The 26,777-nt window shown below is 32.4% G+C and overlaps 1 protein-coding gene across 2 annotated transcripts in view; it reads left to right on the plus strand.

Moving 5' to 3' along the window:
- Window positions 1-9,955: 9,955 nt before the first annotated feature.
- The window catches only part of LOC114324320 (alpha-tocopherol transfer protein-like), a 161,335-nt gene continuing 144,513 nt past the window's right edge, over window positions 9,956-26,777 (plus strand). Inside the window, exon 1 of one of the 2 annotated variants that reach the window (XM_028272140.2) lies at window positions 9,956-10,369. In XM_028272140.2, coding sequence (XP_028127941.1) covers window positions 10,330-10,369 — 40 coding nt within the window. In that variant the 5' untranslated portion in view covers window positions 9,956-10,329. Of the gene's footprint in view, window positions 10,370-19,464; window positions 19,771-26,777 lie in introns of those variants that run through there. The other variant, XM_028272136.2, reaches the window with a different exon arrangement.

Raw genomic sequence — 26,777 nt, forward strand, 5'->3', positions numbered from 1 at the left:
GACACAAAATTAACAATATACAGAACAATTGTGGAACCTATTATAACTTATGGAGCAGAGTGTTGGCAACTCACAGGAAAGGAAAGAAAAAATATAGAAGTAGCGGAAATGGATTACTTACGTAGAGCATGCAGGGTATCTAGGTTAGAACACGTACCAAATGAGGAAATGAGACGACGGACAAAGAGTGTATATTCCACGGTTGGCCATATAGAAACAAAGAAATTGCTATGGTATGGTCATATTATGAGGATGTCAGAGGAAAGATGGCCAAAAAGAGCATTAAATTACACACCCATAAATAGAAGAAGAGGAAGGCCTACAGAAACATGGAAGAAAGGCATAGAACAGTCTATGGCAGATAGAGCTATTGAAGAAAACGGATGGGTGGATAGAAAACGATGGCGAGCGAAATGTGGGATGCGGAGGAGACCGTAGGAACCCCACTGCTTATATATATGGTTTACATCTGGGACTTCTCATTTCTTTAATAGATGTCGCTACAGCGTCCGATATGCGAATTATTTTTATAATTCTGCTTAAATAGACAGCTTGGTTTAGTTTAGATTCAGAGCAGATATGTTCATGTAGTCCCACTGAAGAGGGCTGGAAAGACCAAAACGAAACGGAACAGAAGCTGTCTTTCATTTTGAAATAAATAGGTATTAAAATAGTCCATATAATATAATTGCGAGTGCTACTCAAAACTATAGTTCCGTAGATCCTTGAAAAATTCAAATAGTTTTGATAATATTAAATAACAATATAAATGTGACGATGAACCACCGAGAACAATAGACATGAAGCCAAAAATCTATTGACGAAATTAAATCACTTAACATTAATTTATGAAAAAAGAATAAAATACAAAAACCTCTTAATTAACAAATTGTGTAAAGAGGAAGGATTAACACGTACAAATTGACAGAGACTAAGCACTTAGATGGGATGTTCTTGAAGAATTCGTATTAGACATACATTATAAAAATAAACTTTGGTACCAGGTAATGATGTAACATAGTAATTTAGGCAATTATTCTTCGCGCCTTATCAAGTCCCCTTGACGTTGGGGATGATTAACATAACAAGACTCTGTCTTCTTGAGCTATTCTGGACAGTTGTTCGGGTCTCCGTATTTAGGTCAATTCTCTGACATTCTTCATCCACAAGGCTTGTATTCTCCTTCAATGATGATTCCTTTGTCCTCCCAGTTCAATATTTTTGAAAGCGTATTCGTATAAAAAACTTTGACAACGAAGTAAAAAACATCTGAAGTAATTAGTATAAGTATTTAATTAAAAAAATTAAATCAAAAACCAAATGGATTATATACACAAATGTTGAGAAAGAACATTCGTAAGAGGCACAAACGCCCATCAAGTAGGAATCTATGGATCTATGCAGGAGCATTACCAAACCGCAAACCCTTATCTCTTGCTATACTGTTTCTCCAGAGGTCGATCAGACACCAGATAAAATAATAAATAAAGACTTCCGTAATAGAACTGGTGTTACAGAACGAATGAAACAAACTGAGAAACTCCAGGTAGAGTAGTGAACGTATATGGGTTAGATGATGGTGATTTTTTGATTATTTAGAAAGAGTGTCAAAAACGGATTCAGTAGTGATAAACTAAACAAGTTTGAGGAATGGATGTTAAAATCAAGATTGTTATTGCGCAACAGCAATACATCACTTATTTACCAACTTGTTTGCTTTAACCTTCTTGGCACCTGTATCGACTAATTTAAAAAACTCATTAGGAATTATGATAATATCAGATATTCACCTCTCTATTGGACCATCAGTCCTAGTGGAGCATGACGGAGTGTAAGGCGGCTGGTGGCCAGCTCAGCGCATCTTCTTTGTGTTTATTCTCTGGTTAATCTGCGCACCAGTTCCTTACATTCTCCTCTGTTTCTTCCTTTGTTCTTCACTTTCGCCCATCTTAAGCCGATTCTGTTGTGTTCCCTGGTTATTGTTTCCTTCCAGGTATTATCTGGTCTTCCACTATTTCTTGTCCCCTCAATCCATTTCCATTCCTTCTGCTTAATTGTTGTTATTATACTAGTTTGTTTTGTTCTTTTCCTTAGCTCTACATTCGTTATTTTATCAGGCCAGTAAATTTTTAGGATCTCTCTTAAGGACTTAGCCTGTAGCCTCTTTGTTGTGCCTTCGTCGGGCTTCCAAGTTTCTGTTCCGTAGTGTAGTATGTTTTTGATATAGTTATTGAATACATTGATTTTTGTTGCTTCTGATATTTCACTTGTTTTCTAGATTTAATTTAACGCATTGAAGGCGAATTGTACCTTGCTTATTCTTGCTTATATGTCTTTCGTGCGTCCTCCTCTTCTTGCCGTGATTGATCCCAAATGAGTGATTTTCTCTACTTCTTCAATTTCTTCACCTTTGGTTTTTATTTTATTAAATTAAGGGGATCTCGTTGTTTAAGATTTTTGTCTTTTCTGCATTTATCTGGAGCAATCGATTTTTGATTGCATGCGAGTTCGGTGTTCTGTTAAAAAGCAGACGTCATCAGCAAATTCAAGATTTTCAAGCTGATTAAAGAGGTTCCATCTAATGCCTGTCCGATCATCTGTTACGTTCCTCATAATCCAATCTACCAAGATTAGGAATAACTTAGGAGACAAGATTCAACCTTGTTTAACACCGCTTTTCAATAGCTATTTCTTCTGTGATCACTCCCTCGTGTTCTAGTCTAGCTTTGTATCCTTCATAAAACAGTTTGATCAGGTTAATAACTTTTGTTGGTAGTCCACATTGTCTTAAAATTTTCCACATTTGTTCCGTATTTATTCGATCGAAAGCAATTTCAAAGTCGATTTAAACTTACATTTATTATCTTTCTGCCATTCTCTGGCTTGTTAGAGAATGATTCTTAAGGTACATTATGTGATCTATATAGTGGAGCTATTAGAACAAAGGCCTGCTTGGTTACTCCTCAGTTTCTTGTCCAATTTTACTTTCATTCTCTCGAGCAGGCTTTTTCTTAGCCCTTGGATGTGGCACTTAATAGTGTTATTGCATGCCAATTTTTACAGTTGCTTAGATCTGATCCTTTTTTGGTATTTTTATTTTCAATCCCTCTTTCCATTCTTTCGGCAGTTCTTCACTGGTCCATATTTTATTCAGATATAGCATATCTATGGATTGTTCGGTGTCTGCTTTTATCAGGTAGATGGGTACCTGCGGGTTCCTGCGGATTTGCCATATTTTAATAATTTAAGTATTTTGCGGAATAGCTTCTCCAATCCGTTTTTTATCAATTCATTTGGTATTCCGCCGGGGCCCTCTGCTTTTTTGTTCTTTACAGTTTTGATCGTTCTTTTTACCTCAGCTAGGCTTAATTCGATTTCATCAAGTGTATATATTTCTACTCCGTCGCTTTCTGATTCTTTGAATTGGGGGTGATTTTCGGTTAGCGATTTTTTATAGTATATATAGCCACTATTTATAGTATATATAGCCACTCGTTTTCTTTGATTTGACCGATTTTGATTTTCTCTGTCTTATTTCTTTGGAGTGACTTTAAGATACGCCATGACTCTGAATTTCTCTTTCCTCCTATGTGTTGTTCTATCTCTGTGCATGTTTTTTCCCATCTTTCATTTTTTTCATTTGCTACTTTCCTGTTTACTTCTTTATTCTTTTCCTTGTATAGTTCTCATAGTTTTTGTGTTCAGGTATTTTATATGGAGTTCTTTCTTCTCTTTTATACATTTCAGTGTGCCTTCATTTAATTTTGTATTTTGGTGGGTGTATTTTTGGTCTTCTTCTTCAAGAGCTTGTAGCATGATACACAAAATGTTTGAGAGAGCACTGAATGGAGAAGATTTACCGCAGAATGGACTCAAGGACTCAAAGGAAATAGAAAAAACTGCGAAAGCTCAGTTCATAAACGAAAAATTAGAAATATATATACAGGGCAAAATAGGAGGAGACATGAAAGCATGATTAGATCACATATACACAGTCGAACAACTAATAGAAAAAAAAATGGCCAAAAATAGATTAGTCCATCTGGTTTTCGTATATCTTAAGAAGGCGTATGACTCGATACCTAGACCAAGCTATGGGAAGCAATGGAAGACATCGAAATCTCACGAAGATTAATAACAGCAGTAAAAGCACTCTACAAGAATAACACAGTAGCTATCAAAATGGACAAAAGAATATGCAGTCCATTTAAGACGACAAAAGGACTACTACAGGGCTGCTCCACATCACCTACCCTGTTCAAAATATCCCTGGAAAAAACCCTGAAACTATGGAAAAGAAAGTGAGAAGGAATGGGTATGAAGAAGAATGGGAGTGAACTCAGACATAATAGACTACATCGAACAGAAGAGATTAACCTGGTACGGATATGTCAGAAGAGCAGACCAAAATCGTTGGATAAACCGAATAAAAAAGTGGAGCTCGATAGGAAGAACGAAGAGAGGCAGACCCCAAAGATCCTTCAGAGATGAAGTGGACGAAGCAATGGAAAGAAGAAATCTACAGGAAGGGGACTGGCAAGACAGAAAGAACTGAAGAGAACGGCTGAGTGAAGGAATACAGTGAAAACTGTGGAAATCCTTAGTGTATATATAATAATTTAAGTGTGTTAGCATTTTTTCTCATGTGAAGAAGAAACATACTTTGAGGAATTGATGTTAAAATCAAGATTGCCATTGCGCAATAGCAATACATCACTTAGTTACTAACTTGTTTGCTTTAACATTCTTCGCACCTGTATCGACTAATAGTAAAAAACTCAGCTATATTATGTGCAAATTTGATTGAATTATGATAATATAAGACATTCCCCTAATGCTGTTTTATGCAAATTTTTCGATAACGGCCTTCTCACAATAAACTCTGCCATCATTACTACCGTTTGCTGTTAGATTTTATTGGTCGCAGACTTTTACTTTTCTGTTAAATTACGGTAAACGTAAGATTTTTACCGAAGTTGTTACAAAATCTCCAAACCGAACGGACCACGGACCAGTTTCATAGTGCAGTGAATTCGGTAGATAACTGTGCATTTTTTAAGGTAGCAATTTTTTGTTTTGAATATACACATAAAATTTCAATTTGATGATAAATCTTCTGAGGTTCTTGAAATTTTGTGCGACAGGTTAACATTCATTTTCACATCTTTCGGTTAGTGGGCTTATGGAAAATGTCGGAGGAACCTAAATCATTTTTATATTTGAGAATCATCATCATCATTCTCTTTGCCTTAGCCCTATGCGGGGTCGGCTTCCCTAATTGCATTTCTCCACACAATTCTATCTTGGGTCATATCAATGTTAATCCCCTTTACCAACATGTCCTGCCTTATCGTCTCCCCCAGGTCTTCTTTGGTCTTCCTCTCCTACTCCTTCCAGGAATCTGCACTTCAGCTATTCTTCGTATTGGGTGATTACCGTCTCGACGTTGAACATGACCAAACCATCTTAACCTATGCTCTCTCATTTTGGCATCAATTGGTGCCACACCTAGACTTCCCCTAATATACTCATTTCTAATTTTATCCTTCTTTGTCACTCCACCCATCCATCTAAGCATTCTAATTTCCGCCACATGCATTCGTTGTTCCTCTTTCTTTTTCATTGCCCAACATTCAGTTCCGTACATCATAGCCGGTCTTATGGCTGTTTTATAGAATTTTCCCTTCAGCTTCATTGGAATTTTTCTGTCACACAACACACCACTCGCTTCTTTCCACTTCATCCATCCAGCCCTAATTATACTGCATGCATCTCCATCTATTTCTCCATTACTCTGTACTACCGATCCTAGGTACTTAAAACTATTGCTTTTCACAATCATTTTACCATCCAAAAATACCATTTTATTTGTAGTAACTCCATTTTTAAATGAACATTCCAAATACTCTGTTTTTGTCCTACTAAGTTTTAAACCTTTTTCCTCCAGAGCTTGTCTCCACTGTTCCAGTTTTTGTTCTAAGTCTGTTTCACTATTTCCTACTAACACGACATCATCAGCATACATTAAGCACCATGGAATGTTACCCTGTAGTTTCGCTGTTATCTGGTCCAAAACAATTGAGAATAAATACGGACTAAGCACAAAGCCTTGGTGCAATCCTACTTTCACATGAAATTTATCAGTCTCTCCCACACCTGTCCTAACACTAGTCGTTACTCCCTCATACATATCCCTCACAATCTTTACATATTCACCAGGGACTCCTTTCTTATTGAGTGCCCACCACAGAATCTCTCGAGGAACTCTATCATATGCTTTCTCAAGATCAATGAATACCATATCAGCGTTTGTTTCTTTACTCCTGTATTTTTCCATCAACTGCCTTATAATGAAATTTGTATCTGTTGTTGATCTGCCCTGCATAAAACCAAATTGATTCTCGGATATTTCGGTCTCTTCACGTATCCGTCTATCAATTACTCTTTCCCATATTTTCATGGTGTGGCCAAGCAGTTTTATAGCCCTGTAGTTTGTACATTGTTGTATATCTCCCTTGTTTTTGTAAACAGGTACTAGTATACTGCTTCTCCATTCGTATGGCATTTGTCCAACTTCCATAATTCTATTAAATAGACTTGCTAACCACCTTGTTCCTGTCTCCCAAATGCTCTCCATACTTCCCCAGGAATATCATCTGGTCCTACCGCTTTTCCTTTCTTTTGAGAATTATCATCAGAGTCATTATCATGGCATCTATAGTCTTAGCGGAGTGATTGCCGTTCTCTGCCGACTCATTTGTCATGAGGAATCAGTCCGCATTACCATTTTGGTTTTATAATTCGTTGTGGATTTGGCGTATGCTACAATTGTTTCTCCATTCGTTTCTGTTTTGCTTATGGATACCCATTCTCTAACTCCAATCTTCTTATGGTTCTCAATTATCTTGTTCTCCTATCTGGTTTTGGGTCTTCCTCGTGGTCTGTCTGATACTGGTCTCCATTTGGTGATTTTCTTGATAACATCTTTCGGATTTCTCCTTTCTATGAGTCCCATCCATCTGAGTCGCTGTGCCTTGTTAAATCTGACGATATCGTTTCCTTGCATAAGTTCTCTTACTTCGTAGTTCACCAGTTTTCTACATCCATTATTACCTAAGTTTAGTGGGCCTGCTATTCTCCGAATTTTTTTCTCAAGGATCCTTAATATTTCTTCATCTTTCTTCACCTAATCGCCATTCGGTAATTTCTTCACCTAATCGCTATTCATAGCAGGTAATCTGCTAAGCGTGCTCGTAACAGTTATACCCCGACAGTTATTGCAATCTTCCTTATTTCCTTTCTTATGGATAGATGTAACCCATTCTTCTTTCCAACTTTGTGACACTGGTTCTCCATGCAAGTGTCTATTGAAAACTTCTGTTAGTATCTCGAATAGTTTGTTGGTTCCAATTTTTAATAACTCTGCATATATCCCCTCTGGACCAGGAGCACGTCCTCCCATGTTGTTCTATGTTTTTGTATTCTGATCTTTCTTCTACTAATAGTGTTTTATAGTGTTTTTCCTATTTTTCTCTTGATTTGCGGCCGCCGATGTACGTATTTAATTCCTGACATTTTCTTTCCCAGCTTAGATTTTTTGACTCTCTTATCGTTGATTTAAATTTATTTACAATTTCTCTATATTCTCTTTTATGTTCTTGATCTTCTGTTCCCAGCCATCTGTGATATAATTTTTGCTTTTTTTCTTTCATTTCCTGTAGTTCATCATTCCACCAATTATTTGTCTTTTTGGGTTTATTTTCTCTTATACCTAAGGCTTCTTTGGCGCCTTGGTGTATTCCTTTTTTTATTATTCTATATAGCTCTTCTGTTGTTTTATGTTTGAATTCCTGTGGTTGTTGTTGCTCTAATCTTTTTTTATACAATTCTCTAGTACTATCGTTGTCTAAACTTGTTAGATTGTACTGCAGTTGTTCAACTTCTACTGAGTGATTTTCGTTTAGGTTTTGATTTTGTTTTTGTTTACAATTTCCGCTTAGAGGTAGTATCATTTTGGCTTTTACTAAGTAGTGGTCACTTCCACATTCGGCTTCTCGAAACACTCTTACGTCATGCACTTTTATTTTAGATTTTTGTTTCATTATTAGGTAATCAATTACTGATCTCAAGTTTCTTGTAGGCTGAGTCCATGTATATGTACGTATTGCCTTATTAGTCCAGGGTAATAAGGTTTTTTCCATGACACTTAAACAGCCAGGGTACTGAAGCGTTTTTTCGACAGGTAATACCCATAAGAGCAAATTGTAACTATTTCCTGCAAAAAATGGCATTTTCCAATTTTTTTTTAAATCAATGGAAAACAGGGAAACTTATGGTTTGTTTAGTACAGATATCTTCGAGATTATGGAAAAAGCTTTAAAATGACGTATTCCAAAGTTTGATATACTCATTTATTGTTAATATAACTGCGAAAAAATGTCGGAATTGCAAAAAAAATTATTTTCGCAATAACTGTTGTAAAAATTAGTGTACAGCTTTGAAGTTTTTGTCAAATAAGCATTCTTTGGTGCTTAATATGTGATAAAAATTTCAAAGCAATTTATTCAATTGTTTAAATTTTATTCAAATTGCTTATCCCAGAGAGCATTTTTTTTGCAATAACATAAGTCAGAAGAAAATGACGTTAGAACCATTCCACAGGTGTCAAATGAAAGAGCATGAGCTATATTTTCAACTTGGTTTAAAAAAAATGAATAAAAAATGCATTTATTAGTAATAAATAATTATGCAAAAGTATCCTAAATCTTCCGTTAAAAATTTTTATTTTGTTATAAAAGAAATTATACATATTTATTACAATTTTTTATCAATTATGATATATATAACATTACTTGGTATTTAAAACAGAGCACAGTGCACTTAAAACAGAGTAAAAAAAGAAAAATAAAGAAAAATTGACGATACTTTTTGCATAATTATTTATTACTAATAAATGCATTTTTATTCACTTTTTTAAACCATGCTGAAATGTAGCTCATGCTCTTTCATTTGACACCTGTGGAATGGTTCTAAGGTCATTTTTTTCTTACTTATGTTATTGCAAAAAATGCTCTCTGGGATAAACAATTTGAATAAAATTTAAACGATCGAATGAATCGCTTTGAAATTTTTATCACATATTAAGTACCAAAGAACCCTAATTTGACAAAAATTTCAAAGCTGTACACTAATTTTTACAACAGTTACTGAGAAAATATTTTTTTTTGCAATTCCGACTTTTTTCGCAATTATATTAACAATAAATGAGTATATCAAACTTTGTAATACGTCATTTTAAAGCATTTTCCATAATCTCGAAGCTATTTGTACTAAAAATCATGTTTCACTGTTTTCCGTTGATTTGAAAAAAAAGGTAAAAATGCCATTTTTTGACAGTTAATTGTTTATAAATAAAAATGGCCGCCAGATCCTACGCAGGAAATAGTTATAATTTGTTCCTGTCGAAAAAACGCTTCAGTACCCTGGCTGCTGAAGTGTCACGAACAGAGTATATTTTTGTCCTATTACCCTGGCCTATATGTTTGAAATAACCATTCATGATCCTTAGTGAGTTGTGTCTACACATTTCTATTAAGTTATTGCCATTGTCGTTTGTAGTGTTTTTTCCATATGGTCCTATTATTTTATCGTTTATTCTTCTACCAGTTCTTGCATTTAGGTCACCTAGTATAATAGTTTCCCTTGGTTGACCTATTTGAGAAATAGTTCCATCTAGGCTACAATAGTAAAATGTCCTTAAATGAAAAACTGTTATCTTTAAAAATAAAACAAAAAGATATTGTGTATTTTGACTAATTAGTACCAATTTACATAGGTAAGTATGTGATAATTTTGTACGATAAACCCAAAGCAAAAAATTGCTGCTCACTATATAAAGAGTGCACTATTCGTATTGTTTTTAAAATACATTTTTACCGTATCATAACCAGCGGACAGAAAAAGTCAGTTCTGCTCAACGTACACGTCCACGGCTAAATAACAAAAACATTAAATATTAAAAATAATATAACCAGATGTGTATGTATATATCACCAATTAGTAGTCACGATTTTTCCTCCTAGGCGACAACTTTATTTACAATAAAAATAAAAAATTGTGAATGAAAAATCCACTTCAGCGCAAGAGCGAATCGAGGTAGATAACGTAATTATCAGAAGTCTTTTGTTGATTAAAAATCGGTTTATAAAATCGACGGAGATATTCAGTTTTAGATCATAATAACAAATACTTTCGGACTGTTTTAACCGGTTTTTAGTTTCGTTTCAACTGCAGATTGTGTCGCGACTGAATTTTTTACACGGACCAAGGATGGCGGCTGAAATTATCTTCATCAAAGCATCACCACTTGGTAAGTTTTAAATTATTTTCAAATACTTTCTTTTTTTTTGGATTTTTTTATTAAAACATCAACCATAAAGTATTATTTAGTTATTAGGATTAGTAGTAGTTTGTACCTATGTTATTAAAAATTGTGGTTTGTTCTATACCAGGGGTCGGTAATCTTTTTCGGATGGCAGTGCATTTTCAAAATACAATTTTTTTATACGTGCCGCACAGTTAAATGTATAGTCCATTGTCCATGATCTATTTTTCACTGGATATTTTCTTTAGGAGTCTACTTTTTACTGTAAGCACTTCAGGATGTACCTTTTATCAATAATTACGATATCTGCCACTCGCCGCAAATCTTGTGCTTGATTTTTTATTTAACAAAATCTGAAAAAATTCAAAAATTTTTGCTTTTTGCGTTCATATTTTCATCTATAACTCAAGAGATATTGCTCCAATAAAAAATATATATACAGTCGGAAAAATGAAAGAATACCCATGAACGAACATATAAAACACGCTGTATTTTCCTGTCACCGTGTCACAAAGAAAATTGCCCAGCGCAAGTACATGTAATAATAATTATTACATGTACTTGCGCTGGCCAATTTTTTCTATGACACGGTGACAGGAAAATACTGCGTGTTTTATATGTTCGTTCATGGGTATTCTTTCATTTTTCCGACTGTATAGAAGTTAAAAGTTTCATTTTTAAAATTTTACATAATATTAACAAGCTAAAAATTGAAAATATAATGTTTATTGTTTCAAAAATCACAAAAATTGGAAAAATGTGCAAAAACTGAAGTTTCTTGTATAATTTTTTTGTCCCCTAAACATAATTTATAGCCTTCATATTCCGCCTAGAAAAATAGAAAAACTATACAGGGTGTTTCATTAATAATTGTCCATATAGTAACTGGAGAAACCTTAGCACAAAATATGAAGATTTAACCTGAAACACTTAAATAAAATGTGGTTCCTTACTGAGTTACAGGGTGTTTTATCTAAAAATTTAAAAATTACTTTTGCTCAGCATTTTGAAACTATTCGACGTATCCTTTTCATACTTGGCAGGAAATATAGGTACTGTACAAACTACTAAATTATGTTAAATAAACATTTCTGGCTATTACCAGAGGCGTACGACGGGGGAAAATGAATGGTTGACCCTTTCCAAATTCTACGCCACTGGCGAAATTGCTATTTTACTTAAATTTTTGGATTCTCCAATACTTTCTATGAAAATAATACACTTTTCATTAGTAAATATAAAGTCATTAGTTTTCGAGATCATTGAAGTTAAAAATGAAACGATATGGTTATTTTGATTAATGTATTGTTCCGCTTCATTTTTAATTTCAAATATCTCGAAAACTAATCACTTTATCGTTAGGAATGAAGAGTATATTATTTACATAAAAAGTATTGCAAAATCAAAAAATTACACTAAAGTAGCAGTTTCGTCAGTAGCGTAGAATTTGGGAAGGGTCAACCAGCTACTATCCCCTGTCGAACGCCTCTGGTAGTAACTAGAAACGTTTATTTATCTTAATTTAGTAGGGTGTACAGTACCTACACTTTCTGCCAAGTATGATAAGGATACGCGAAATAGTTTTAAAGTACTGGGTACAAATAATTTTTAAATAATTTAATCATATGAATCATATCATAAATTAATCAAAATAACTGTGCCGTTTCATATTTAACTTCAAATATCTCGAAAACTAATAACTTTATCGTTACCAATGAGGAGTATATTATTTACGTAGAAAGTATTGGAGAATCTAAAAATGGCACTAAAATAGTAATTTCTCCTGTGGCGTAGAATTTGAGAAGGGTCAACCATTCACCATCCCCTGTCGTACGCCTCTGGTAGTAGCTAGAAACGTTTCTTTATCATAATTTAGTATGGTCTCTAGTAGTCGCACTTTCTGCTAAGTGTGAAAAGGATACCTCGAATAGTTTTAAAATGCTGAGCAAAGATAATTTTTTAAATTTTTAGATAAAACACCCTGTAACTCAGTAAGGAACCACATTTTATTTAAGTGTTTTAGGTTAAATCTTCGTATTTTGTGCCAAGGTTTCTCCAATTACTATATGGACAATTTATTAATCAAACACCCTGTATAATACGACTGAAACGTGTGTTAAATTCCATTATGAAAACGTTTAATGAAATATCTTCCAATAAAGTCGTTTTAGGAACGCAACTCACAAATATTGACAATATTATTTTAAATTCACCTACTTTAAACTGTATATTGACAATATTATATGGTTTAATTGTTAATATGAATTAGTCAGATAAAATTAAACTATCAACATTAATATCACAAGAGAGTGAAAATAAATTGAAAATATAGCGACAGCTTTTCGAAAACTTGTTGCCGCAGGGCCCGCAGGCAACAAATTTTCCGAAATCTCGAGCCCTGCGGGCTCTCGTGTCTATTACCAGGCAACAAGATATCGAAAAAAACTGGAGAATTTTTTCTTATTTATTCTTACTATTTTGTCATATTCGCAAGATTATTTTTTAATACTCACATACAAAATTCAAAGTTGTTGAAAATAAACATTCAGTGATATTTATCACAATTAATGTTTTACAACTTGTCATACTGAACAGCATGAGCATGAGCTTGTTTAGCAAATATTCAGATGAAGATATCAATAAAATTTATTGCAGACTCTTAACAAATTTATCTTTTAACATCGACTTAGAGTCACTACTACAACATATTACTTGTAACATCAGATTATCAACATGTAAATCATATTTCTCGATGTCACCTATTTTATAAGGTTGCTAGTTTCATCTACTAAGCAGAACGCACTGAAGATGATCCGATCTAGATCGAAAACGTTTTGCGAATCCTTTTAGATGACTTTTTAATAGTTTTTCAATAAACTTTTTATACCATTGTACAAACGAAGTTTTTACTTGTTCTGTATAATAAAATATTAGTTAATAGTTATTTATGATATAAGTGTTAAAAGTACACGTTTAAGGCACGCATGTGAAAGTTTGCAGAATGAGCGAAGCGAGTTCTGCAATTCACATGAGTGCCTTAAAAATGTACTTTTTAACACGCATATCATACAATATTTTTTCTACAAACGTAATTACAGGACAATATCTACAAAAACTTTTTACTTGAACTTGACTGACATTCCATTTTTATATATTTTTTGACATTACATCAAAATTGCCTATACGGTCAATACGAACTTCAGTGCCTTAAAAATTTTAAAGCACTAGTGCCTTAAAGTAGCATTTTTAACACTCGTATGGAGTGCTAAAAATTGCATTTTTAACACGGTTGTAGAAAAAATTATATATAATAAATACAGTTTTATTCATGAAATAATCTTACCGTATTACATTCGAAGGCTTAAAATTGCCGATTTGTTTTTCTCTCATGACAACCCAGGCAACCAAACGACGTTTTTATAACGTAGATAACACGTCATAAAAATGACCAATTGACGTGTTTCTATGACGTAGTACTGACGTTGAAAATCACGTGTATTTGTCTCATCGATTTGACGTCATAATTGTGACGATTTTAAAACGTAATCGTATCTACGTTTTTTCATGTCGTAAAATCACGTCTTTAATACTTTCAAAAAGTGACCTCTTTCAGATGTTTCAAAATAGTATAATAGATACATAACATGAAACCTATAGGCCTACGTCTCATGTGTCGAAGGTATAAGTGCTACCACTTGTTTAAGATCGCTTGTGCGCTAGGCTAGAAGCAACATTGATTGTACCAGCCCTCACATTATAGAATTTTCACTAGTTATATATACCTACTTCCATCTATCCAATATATATACCTAACTGTGTCAAATCTGAAACAACTAAAAATATGAAACATAAATATAAAAAAACAAAAAATTTAATATAATAATAATAATAATAATAACGTTTATTCACTTGAAAAATATACACATATAAAAAAATATATAATTATTATGATGCAATATAATATCTATGTGTTTTAGATGTTGTTATGTATTCAACGCAAACAAACCATAGAACCCATTAAAACAATTAAGTTGTGCATGGGCCATTTTAGTATAGTTGTGTTAGATATACAACATAACAATTATTTTATTGTGTTGGATATAATAATAATTATTTTTAAGAAGTAAAATTTTTACATGCAAGAACAATACAAATTAATATAAACAAAAAGAACATGGTATGAAGTGAAGTTCATCAATTTTTGAGCGTTTATTTTTTATTTATTTTTTTTTGTGTTTAATTATAGGTTTACAGGTTTATATTATTTATTTATTCAAAAAGATGGTTAAACATTTTTCTATGATTTATTTTTAAATACGTCTGAAATATGCACTTTATTAATTTAAAGGAATTTATAGTAATTAAGTAGGTTTTGTATGTTTGAGGAAGCAAATTATATATTTTTATTTGAAGGTATTCAAAGTTTCTTTGTCCAACTACTTTCTTTGTTAAGTTTGTTCTAATAAAGGACTGAGATCTACTTCTGGTATCGTATGTGTGTTCTAGTGGTACAAGTAACTGTTTATTTTTATATAGATTAGTGAACATTGCAAGTACAAACAATTGCCTTATATCTAACACTTGAGCTTCAATAAACAGATCGTCAGTACTGTGCCCTAGTTTTTTATTGTAAATAATTTTTAATATTTTTCTTTGTATAATGTTCATTTGCTTTAGGTGCGTATTTGCAATGCCACCCCAACTAAGAATTCCATACCTTAGTCGTGACTCTACTAAGGAGAAATAAATAATTTTTAAATGATGAATATCTAATATACTTTGTAGATATCTAAATTTATATAAAAGACATCTTAAAGTTTTGCAAGTTTGATTTATGTGCTTATCCCAGCGAAGATATGAATCAATCTGAATTCCTAAATACTTTGTGCTACTTGCACTGTTAATCATCAGATTTCCTATAATTAACGAGTTATAATCGGGTAAGCCACTTTTATAACTGGTAAATGGGACATACAGTGTTTTTTCAATATTTACCGTGAGTAGTTTATGACTGAATATATCTATAATATTTCCTAGGTCCCTTTCCATTTTAAGCTTTAAATTGGTCCAAGTGTCAGCAGAGTATAGGATCGCAGTGTCATCTGCAAAGCTTAAAATGTCGCCTTTAGTTTGGAAAGTCAGTATGTTATTTATATATATAATAAATAAAATTGGTCCTAATACCGTTCCCTGTGGTATACCAAAGTTAATGTTCCTTGTACTACTTTGTGTCCCTTCTATTCTCACTACTTGTTGCCTGTCCTTTAAATAACTGTCCATCAAATTATATGCTTTCCCTCTTATATGAAACTAATAAATAATTTATTGACAAATTATCCAGCATACTTAATATCTTAATTTAACGCTTAATTAAAAACAAACTAACATAACCTCAGATAGTTGTCAAGAAGAATTACTGCATTAAACTAACTCACTGAGCAAAAACGCATAAAAATCTCTTAATTTATACCTTTCTTTAACTAAATATATAAATGAAAAGTATTATTTTATCACACAAGACACAAACCGCGTAAACAATAAATGAGAAATTTCTTATAAACATTTAGCGTTACCTATACCTAAACGAAATTGTTTGGAGTCAATACAAACAAGCAAGCTCCTCCCAATTTTGTGACGTCAGACTTAGGCTGTCTAAAGTTAAAACGTTTTTTAAACGTAATTTAAACGTCATTAATCTTACGTATTTAAAATTACCTACAAAAGACGTCTATTTGACGTACTGTTCAAACACGTGTTATTTTCAACCAAAAACTGACGTGTCCTCAACGTTATATGACGTCACTTGGTTGCCTGGGAATTTGACATTAGATGCAGAACTAAAAGTTGATTTCGGTTAATTTCCTTAAATGTGACAGTTGTCAAAACTATAAAACTCGTTGCAATTAAACAGAAAAAAAACTTACAAATTATTCTCAGTATGATAATGAAAGTAGATTATTCCCAGTATAATAATAATATGATTGGACAGAATTAAACACGTGATAAAAATGTTACTGCATGATTGGAAATTAAAACCCTTAAAAAATAATCACAAGAATTCTTTACCAAGTAACAAAAACAAAATTTGATTAATTTATCAATGTTTTGTATTTTGAGAACGATCTCCGAACTGGTAATCGAAACGTCAAATAAACTTAATTTTAAAGTAAAATTTTGAATAATTCCCAAAAAATACTAAATTGCAACGAAAATACCAGAAGAAAATAGCTTCAGAGTAATATTTAGAAACGGAATATACCAACTATTTTTTTTTAATTTCTAATAATATACCAAACCTTTTATACTTGATTCGATATTTTTCCAAGTTTAAATTTTTTTTTTCATTTTTCCAACTGTGTCCACAATTGTTTTTAACAAATAACTTTCTTACTGTAATAATTAAAAAAATCACCAAATCGCTTCAAAATCAATTTCTTACGGGTATCTCATCGAAATAAATACTTTTTTCTCTTGAAAATTTTTCGAACAATGCTTCCTTTTGAGTTATTAGCAATTTTTTTTTGAAAAAAAAAAGCCTTTACATATTAGTAATTTTTAGGAGTTTTTATAAACTATTAAATAAATTGAAATTTTACACGAATATTTATAATTTTCAAACCTTCGAGTACAAGTAAAAATATTTTGACAAGGATAAATAATTTCTATATTGCTGAAATCATTGATATAAATATTTCGAATATGCCTTTTGAAACAGTCTACCGCTAAATATTTACAGTAATTGCTGCGATACAGGCCCGCGGCGCGTAGAAATCTTTAAATTTAAAACATTAATTCAATACATACAAAAAATAGTACTTTTTTCGTATTATAACCAGCGAAACAGAATAGACCAGGGCGCATCTGTAAAAATATTAGTACATTTAGACGTTGAGAGGTGACTCAAATTTTTTGCAGAATAAAATACATAACATAAAAGTTGTATAATTAAATTTTATACAATATACAATTAGTAAAAAATTTAAAAAATAGTCACCCTTGTTGCAAAATAGCAATAATTGCGAAAAAAACCATACACAAACAAGTATTCGCATTTTACGTTTTTTAACCATTTATGCTACACTTAGGACCTTTATATTTCACCCAGAAAAACTTTATGATACAGTACAACAATACTATAAATTTCATTAAGATCCGTTTAATAGATTTTGCAAAATAAATTTTGCAATCGAGCTTTCGCAAAAAAAATTCATTTTTTCATAATGTTACAGGACTGAAAATAATGCAGATAGCAAGTTGAGTTTTTTTACGTATAGAAGTGTACTGTATCTTTCATTTGCAATTTGCAAAATTAAAATCGATTAACTATCACGGCGTCAAGAATTTTTTTAAATAAAAATTAATTATTGGTGCTACGCGCAGGACAGCGGATAGTTTGCTCTGATTGGGCATTCCAATGACCTTTGATAACCATTTGTTACATTTTAATTTTTATTACATTTCGATATAAATAAATAAATTTGCTTATTGCTTATCGCAAAATAAAAACATACTCTATCTTTTGAAATAACACTTTTTTTAGCAAAAACTTTCTTTGTTCATGTATTTTAACTTAGAGAATAAAAGTTTATTATTTTTAAACATATGCAATTGTTTAAACAATATTTCACAAACAATAATAAAATTAGTTTGATTTTTGTGGAATTAAAATATTAAAGTACAACAAAATATAGATTAAGAAGATAATATATTAGATAAAGATTGGAAAAAATTTTGGTGGAAATCAACTTGTGTGAATCGAACACCGCTGTCCTGCGCGTAGCACCAAAAATTAATGTTTATTTAAAAAAATTCCTGACGCCGTGGTAATTAATCGATTTTAATTTTGAAAATTGCAAATGAAAGGTACACTACACTTCTATAAGCAAAAAAAAATTCAACTTGCTATCTGCTTTATTTTCAGTCCTTCAACATTAAAAAAAAATGAATTTTTTTGCGAAAGCTGGATTGCAAAATTTATTTTGCAAAATCTATTAAACCGATCTTAATGAAATTTACAGTGTTGCTTTACTATATCATAAAGTTTTTCTGGGTAAAATATGAAGGTCCTAGGAGTAGCACAAATGGTTGAAAAACGTAAAATGCCAATACTTGTTTTTGTATGGTCCTTTCCGCAATTATTGCTATTTTGCAACAAGGGCATTTTTAAAATTTTTAACCAATTCTATGTTGTAGGAAATTTTATTACGCAACTTTTATGTTAGTACAACTTTTCTCAGAAATGAACAGTTTTAAAGTTATAATCAAAAAACCAATAAAAAAATCGAATTTTTCCTTCATATTTTGATATTTTGATTATTTAAACAAGGTTCCGGACCATTTTGAGTGGGAGGATAACTCAAATATTATTATTTGAGTTATTTTCAAGCAATTTCTGCAAAAAAATTTGAGTCACCTCTCAACGTCCATCTCAAAACAGATGCGGCCTGGACTATATTACCGAGGGCCGAAAGTCTTTTAATTTCAAATATCTCATTTATAAGAAAATTTTTGGTTTTTCTAAGGGACTTTCGGCCCTCAGTAATAATGAAAACTTAGTTATTAGAAATATGGAAAAATATTAGTTTTCTCAGGAATCGAAAAAAATGAATACATTTAAAACACATCGAATATTTTGACAGGCGACATTTTGCGCCTATGTATTCCGGTGGTTTTTGTTCTATATACGCCCTGCTCTAGACTATATTCTGAATTATTAACATTCCACGATTTATTCATGCCTAATCAACTAGACTACAATTAATAGTAAAATGTTTTAAAATGAAAAACTGTTATCTTTAAAAATAAAACAAAAAGATATTGTTTATTTTGACTAATTAGTGCCAATTTACATAGGTAACTATGTGGTAATTTTGTACGATAACCCCAAAGCAAAAAATTGCTGCTCAGTATATAAAGAGTGCACTATTCGAATTGTTTTTAAAATACATTTTTACCGTATCATAACCAGCGGACAGAGAAAGTCAGTTCTGCTCCACGTACACGTCCACGGCTAAATAACAAAAACATTAAATATTAAAAATAATATAACCAGATGTGTATGTGTATATCACCAATTAGTAGTCACGATTTTTCCTCCTAGGCGACAACTTTATCTACAATAAAAATAAAAAATTGTGAATGAAAATTCCACTTCAGCGCAAGAGCGAATCGAGATAGATAACATAATATCAGGAGTCTTTTGTTGATTACAAATCGGTTTATAAAATTGACGGAGATATTGAGTTTGAGATCATAATAACAAATACTTTCGGACTGTTTTGACCGGTTTTTAGTTTCGTTTCAACTGCAGATTGTGTCGCGACTGAATTTTTTACACGGACCAAGGATGGCGGCTGAAATTATCTTCATCAAAGCATCACCAATTGGTAAGTTTAGAATTATTTTCAAAATATTAATACTTTAATTTCAGTTTCGTTTCTTATTTTTTTGTTACCTTTCTTTTCAACAATTATTGTTTTATTAAAGAATACCATATCAACCATAAAAAGTTATTAGTAATGGTTTCAAGGTATTTAAAATTGTGGTTTGCTCTATAGTCTAGGTCTTAGGTAAAGTCTTAGGCTGACTAAGAATATGGACAAACAACTTTAGAAGTTTTTGTAGATAGGTTAATTAATAATAAGAATTTTCTATTTTTGTTGGAAATTTCAATTTTTATTTCAATTTTACTTTAAAATAATTTCATTTGACGTTTCGATTTCTATTTCGGAAATCGTTCTCTTCTTCTTCTTTTTCTTCTATATAGGCAGTACTGCCTGTTTTTCTCCAACGGTACCTTTCATTCTGTCCCTAAATTGTTATTTCATCTTTTCCTTGGGCGTTCTATACTTCTTCTGCCTAACGGTGACTTATCCCTGGCTATTCTTACTATCCTTGATTCAGACATCCTGCTTATGTGTTGATTCCACTCTTCTTTCCTATTCTTTACCCAGGTATTTATATTGTCTACCCCACATATATTCGTCTGATTTCCTCACTTCTTACCCTGTTCTGTAGTCCTATTCCAGCAATCCTTCTTAAAATCTTCATTTCGTTGGTCTCCAGATGTGTTTTGCTTGTATCTGGTCTTGTTTCGGCCATTTAAGTCATAACTGGCCTAATAACTGACTTATATATTCAGGCCTTTGTTTCCACTCTTAGGTGTTTATTTTTTCAAATTGTGTCGTTTAGGCATCCGGCCGTTCTACTGGCTTTAATTATTTGGTCTTTTACCTCTTCTTCGATATTGTTGTCGGCTGTACCTAGCTGTAACTTGTCGCGTACCAAAAAAAAGTTGATTAATAGCAAGCTGAAAATTTGTTAATAGCTTAACGGTGTCTAGTCGGACAAACTTTGATGTACGGGAACACTGGAACAGGGGAAGTTTTAATTGTGGAACACATTAAAAGTTTGGAACGTCAGATCACGAAAATGTCCCATGTATTTTGTCGGACAGAACATCCAATTGATTTGTTACCCTTTCATTAAACTCTCATGCAAAAATCAGACTGCTATTACTAACCAACATGATTCCTGTCATTTGACATGTTCTTCGTGTTCCACTCATTAAAATGCCCAGTTGGTGATAAACACCAGTCTGATTTTTGCATGAGAGTTTAATGAAATGGTAACAAATCAATAATTGGAAGTTCTGTCCGACAAAATACATGGAACGCTTTCGTAGTCTGACGTTCCAAATTTTCAACCTGTTCCACAATTAAAACTTCCCCTGTTCCAATGTTCCATACATCAAAGTTTGTCCGACTAGACATCGTTAAGCTATTAACAAATTTGCAGCTTGCTATTAATCAACTTTTTTTGGTACGCGGGATCCAGGATCCAGGTCTACTACAATGAAGTAGCTTTCTGTGTAAAATCAGGGCCGTCTTAGCACACACGGCGCCGGGTGCAATACTCATATTTGCGCCCCCTTTGGTGAGAAGATTATATAGGTTATAGTTACGGTAAAATTAAAACTAATTAAACTATATTAAACTATATTAAAAAAAACGGGGTTTCAGTATTCAAACAAGATTAATTTTATAACACATATCAAAGTCAATTTTTCTAGCTTTTAATTTGGCAAAAGTTTTTATTACTTCGGTGGTATCTATTTTTACTTGCTTTTCTATACTTAAGTATTAAAGTCGGGTTTGTTAATCTGTCTTGGGCCATTGTTGAGTGCAGATAAGTTTTGATCAATTTAAGTTTAGAAAAAGACCTTTTATCTTCAGCTACTGTTACTGGAAGTGTTAAATATATCCTTAGACACCTAGAAAATTTGGAAAAAACACAGAGTAAGTTATTAGAATTATAACTGATAATATCGAGTGGGGTTATGTCTTTATTTATAAAAAATATTTGTAAGAAATTCTAATTCATTCTCATTTCATGCCCTAGTTTTTTTTTCAATTTAAACATTGCGTTGATTTTAAGTTTTCTTCGGCCTATCTCCAACTGAATACATTTTCCAGGAAAGAAAAATTATAAAATATAATTATAATAAAAATTATACAAATGTTTGCTCAACATTTCAAATCTTTCACCTAATTTTGCAATGACAATGTCCAATAAATAATAATAAGGTAACTTTAAATTTTGTTCCGAGTCTAAAAGAGGCTCGTCTACAGCCTCGTAATTGAGATTGAGATGTATTTTTTGGGGACATGGACGAACAGTTTCAGAAAATTTAGTTTCGCAATCTAGTTCTTTAGCAATTGATACTGAGTCAATTAATATCTGCTCAAACGCAGTGTCAGTGTGGTTATTGACAGGGCTAGATTCACATATGGGCTGAATAGGATGTAGCCCAGCGCGGCAGAATTTAGGGGGTGGCAAATTTTGGTAAAAAAGGAAAAAATGCGGAGGGGAGGGCGGCAAATTGTGGATAGCCCAGGGACAGCAAATCTTCAAATCCTCCTCTGGCTATTGGCTAAATCTTTATTTACTTGATCAAGCATCTTGACAGCTTCGGAAATAATAATATCGCTCGTTTGCAAAGTTTTGTTGATAATAATATTATACCTTTGCTAAAATATTGTACCATGTCACGACAGAGCCGATAAACTTAAAGTTCTTTAATTTTGTCATCAATCAGCTTACGATGTTTCGTGTGTCATTGTCGTACTTGTTGTTGTCAAAAATTGAGGATAATACATCATAAATTTTCCCCATATTAAAACGAAGTATTTTTAATGCGTCAATTCTACTCGCACATCGCGTATTTGAAAGCGGATGTAAAAGTGGGTATCTTATTCATTATGACATTCAACCGTAATGTTGATGAGGAAAAAAACGTAAATTTCTTGAACAATTGAAAAAACAAATTGTTATTTGCAATGAGCATTTAAAAGCATAATTTTAGCACTAAACTAAGGTTGTGAGCTGCACAAGGAACATAAGAGCACCAGGATTAATCTAAGGCTAAACATTTTTTTGAACGCCCATATTTTTTCCTCTGATATTTATCCCATTATCATACCCTGGGCGTCGTAAATCATCTAAATCAATATTCATTAATTTCAAACATTCTAACAAATAATTTGCTAATCCTTGTTCAGTAGTATCAGTAACCGGTAAAAAACTTAGACTATTCGGCCATCATAAAAGATTCTACCGCCAACTTTAAAAAATAACGACTAATCTCTTTCTCATAGGCACTTTTCAGTGGGTCACAGTTTTTCGATTTCTTTCTAACACATTAAGTTGGAAGTGACAGAAAAACGTACTTCCGTGATTACAGTCATTTCTAACATTTATTCTAGCTGTTGATAGATGGCGCTATAATCGAACAAAAAATGATTTACGAATTATATATACGAATATAATCTGTGCAATTTATAAGACTATACAAATCAAAGAAAATACCATTTTATAAATGCAATAAACACAATTGATTTGTTTCTATACCAAATTGCAAATAAAAGGGTTATATACTGCAATACCCTTTTCATATTTGGCTGATTACGATTCTAACAACTGTCACTGTCAGATTTAACTAAAATGACATGTTTTATGTCCGTATTAACGGACTTACCTTTTTTTTTCTTTCACTTGTGACGCACTGAAAAATGCCTGTGAAAAGGACCATAGTAATACAGCGCTTTTACATACATAGCTTCGCAAAACCGCAATAACTATACTTTTGTCAGCAGAATCGGAACTTTGCTCCTAATCTAAATGGGTTTCATATTTCATTTTCATATCGTAGTTGTAGTAAGCATTAATGCCTTTGTAAAAAATACCGAAAGTGCACTTGTATAATTTTGTTATTTTGTAGTTTTTTTAAGGACAAGAAGCGCAAGTTTGAGCTTAGCAAGAGTTCGGCTTGCGCCCCTTGGACTTGGCGCCCGGGTGCTTCGCACCCCTTGCACCCTCGGGTTAAGACGACCCTGTGAAATGGTATAAATTTTGTAATAAATTTATCCCATTTTACTTCATAGTAAGTTTTTTAAAACCATAGTATACAGCGAACCACTTGGATTTTCCCTTTTAAATTTTAATGAATTAAATCTTTGACATAAACATTGTAGAAGTTGGAAAAATATTTCAATATTTAATTTTTAATTATATTAAGGACTGCCCAAATCTTACAAAGACGTCTATGATGTCCAGTAGAGTAGACTATGGTAATGTGGATATGTCTTACTTTCCGATTCTTCTCTATATCGGGAATTTAAGTCAAAATTGGATTGCTACAGCGCTTGAGCTGAGTTCGGTGGAGGTAACCTGGATTGGAGAAGGTTTCCAAGAATACCGGGGATGTTGTGGATTAGAAGTTGACGACTATCCATAATTTTGTTGTATTCTTTAACCAATACATGTTCGCAGCGTATGTTGGGTGGTAACTAAGGGTGGTTAGCCATATTGTGAGGGTGAGGATAATTGTACCTGTTATCATAGGCATAGCACGGTTTAGCTAAGTGACGACCAAGTGGGTACTATTTAACCACGCCGGTGCATAGTATTCTGTCACCGGATATGTAAGGACAAGAGCAGAGGATCTTAAGAATGATGCTGTTTGTTGACCCCATGTAGTACCGCGGAGTTTCTGTATTGTATTGTTACGTGTTTTTAGTTTTGCTGCTTTTTTCGTCAAGTATTCTCTTAATGTATCTAAGCGTTCTTTCTAGAGTAACCCCAAGGTATGTTATTGAAAGACTTGTTATTAAAATACACTCGCAATTCTCAGTTTGCCAGCCAGGAGTTGAGATGAAAAGTTGATACTTCAGTTTTTGTAGTACCTACTTGATTGTGATCTCCATGTATTAAAGTATGCGCTAAGGATGGATAGGTCATTCGTGAGAGTAAAGATTGGTGGCTTGTTGCAAGGGTTCAGTAGTCATCATATCCAAACTTCCGAGATTCGGTTACAGGCATGTCAGCAATATAGAGGTTAAAAAGTAAAGGGGCAAGAACAGTACCCTGTGGTAGGCCATTATTAAGTTTATCTGTCTGCTCAGCTTCTTTCCCATTATTATCAGGAGGGTTCTGTTTGTCAGCATATTGTCAATGAGGTTAATTACGGGCCAATTAATACGGGCCAGTTTATATATTAACCTGTCTCTAAACAGTATCATATGCTGCTGTTAGATGAATGCTGTTGCTGATTTTTGTTTCTTTTGAAAAATTCACATTCACAGTTTTTATAAACTGTGACGTAATCTGATTTTTGTATTAAAAAAACTATAGATATATATTGCCTTTCGTAAATTCTTGAAAATGATGTCATCAGTACTACTATTATTAAAAGTAACCAGTACCATTACCAATATATTACCGGTAACCGTCAAGCAATAATAATTAATATTATATATTTCCTTGTCCAAAGAGCATAATTTATGGTAGACTTTGGTACTGTCGCAAAATTTGAAGGTACGCATCGCCAAAAGATATTTTTTATCTTAAAAACAAGAGAAACGAGAAAATAATTATGTATGCCGAGGTCGTTGGTTCAATATTAATTTCGATAATGAAAAGTATCGAGACATTTCTGAAGCAGTCATTTTGTCTCATATGCTATTCCACCAAAAGTAAAAAAATAAACTCAAGGCTATTCTTTACGTAACTGTTTAGTATTTTTTTATAATGTTTATTCCTTAGAAAACGACTTTTATAGTTAATGAAGCAACTATAAACAAAGTAGTACCAGAACCACATATTATCAGAAGTTGATGTTTTAAGCGGTTTCTAGGCTATTGATTATGTATTTTAGAAAGGAACTACAACGTTAACGGGGTTTTATTGTTTTATAGAGTCAATGGAACTCTATATATGAAAAAACCGCGGTGCTACCATTTAAAGGGGTGCGTTTTTGAGAAAAGGGTGAATTAGTCCCTAGGCACAGGGCAAATTAGAGTGAGTTCTATTCACCTTTGGTACAAACACGTCTACAGAAAAATTGTTTCAGGTTAAATTTACTATCGAAATATCACATTTTGAAGTAAAAAATATTTTTTTTTTCAAAAATATATTCAAAAGAAAAGCAAGAAAAAAACACGAAAGGTAGCATTTTTGTTTCTTGCCCTACAACTTTTTTTCACGGGGATATAAGTATAGGCATTGCTTCATAGAAAAAAAACTTCCATCCTTCCTCTTTAAAATGGCGTTTGATGTAAGTCCGTATGATTTACACTTTCCAAAATATGATTTTTCAAATTTCGCCACTCACAACAATTTTGGGCGATTTTCCTTGTTACTTCGCAAACATTGTTCTGTAACTTTTTTTTATGCAGCTTTAGGTATATGCAGTGTTACATTTAGTAGGAAGCAAAGTCGATTACCTTTAAAATGGTCTATCGTATAAGGCTGTATGACTATTTTTAAGTAAGATATGGTTTTTCAAAATTTTATACTTTTAATGATTTTTGATATATTTTACGATTATTTTTAAATTTCTCATTATAACTTTTTATTGTATACTTAGGTATACACATTGTGCAATAAAAAGGAAAGCTTATTTTCTTTACTTTAAAATGGTGTATTGTAAAAAATTCTAGGACTATTTTTAAACAAGATATGCTTTTTCATAGTTTGACATATACACATGCAATAGGTCCCACTAAGTTGGAACCATATGGAAAACTTTTTATTATTAACTTTATGGAAAAAATTGTTCTTTATAAAATGCTCTGCATAGTCTAAAACCTAAGATGTAATCATCAGATATAAATTTTATCAATAGTGTACGAGGTATGTTAAAAAATATGAATTTAGCTCAAGAGTAAAGTACCTTTATATTCCACAATATCGAAAAGTGTTATAAAGAAAAGTTATTTGGAATTAAAAATTATGTTACAATATGCAATTATATTCTTCTAATTGAAAAAATAAAAAAAAATTAAATTTTTTTTCAAATTACGGATCCCCTTGGATATTCCACGGGTAACTTGTT

Source organism: Diabrotica virgifera, chromosome 3 (assembly GCF_917563875.1).
Source record: "Diabrotica virgifera virgifera chromosome 3, PGI_DIABVI_V3a".
NCBI lineage: Eukaryota > Metazoa > Arthropoda > Insecta > Coleoptera > Chrysomelidae > Diabrotica > Diabrotica virgifera.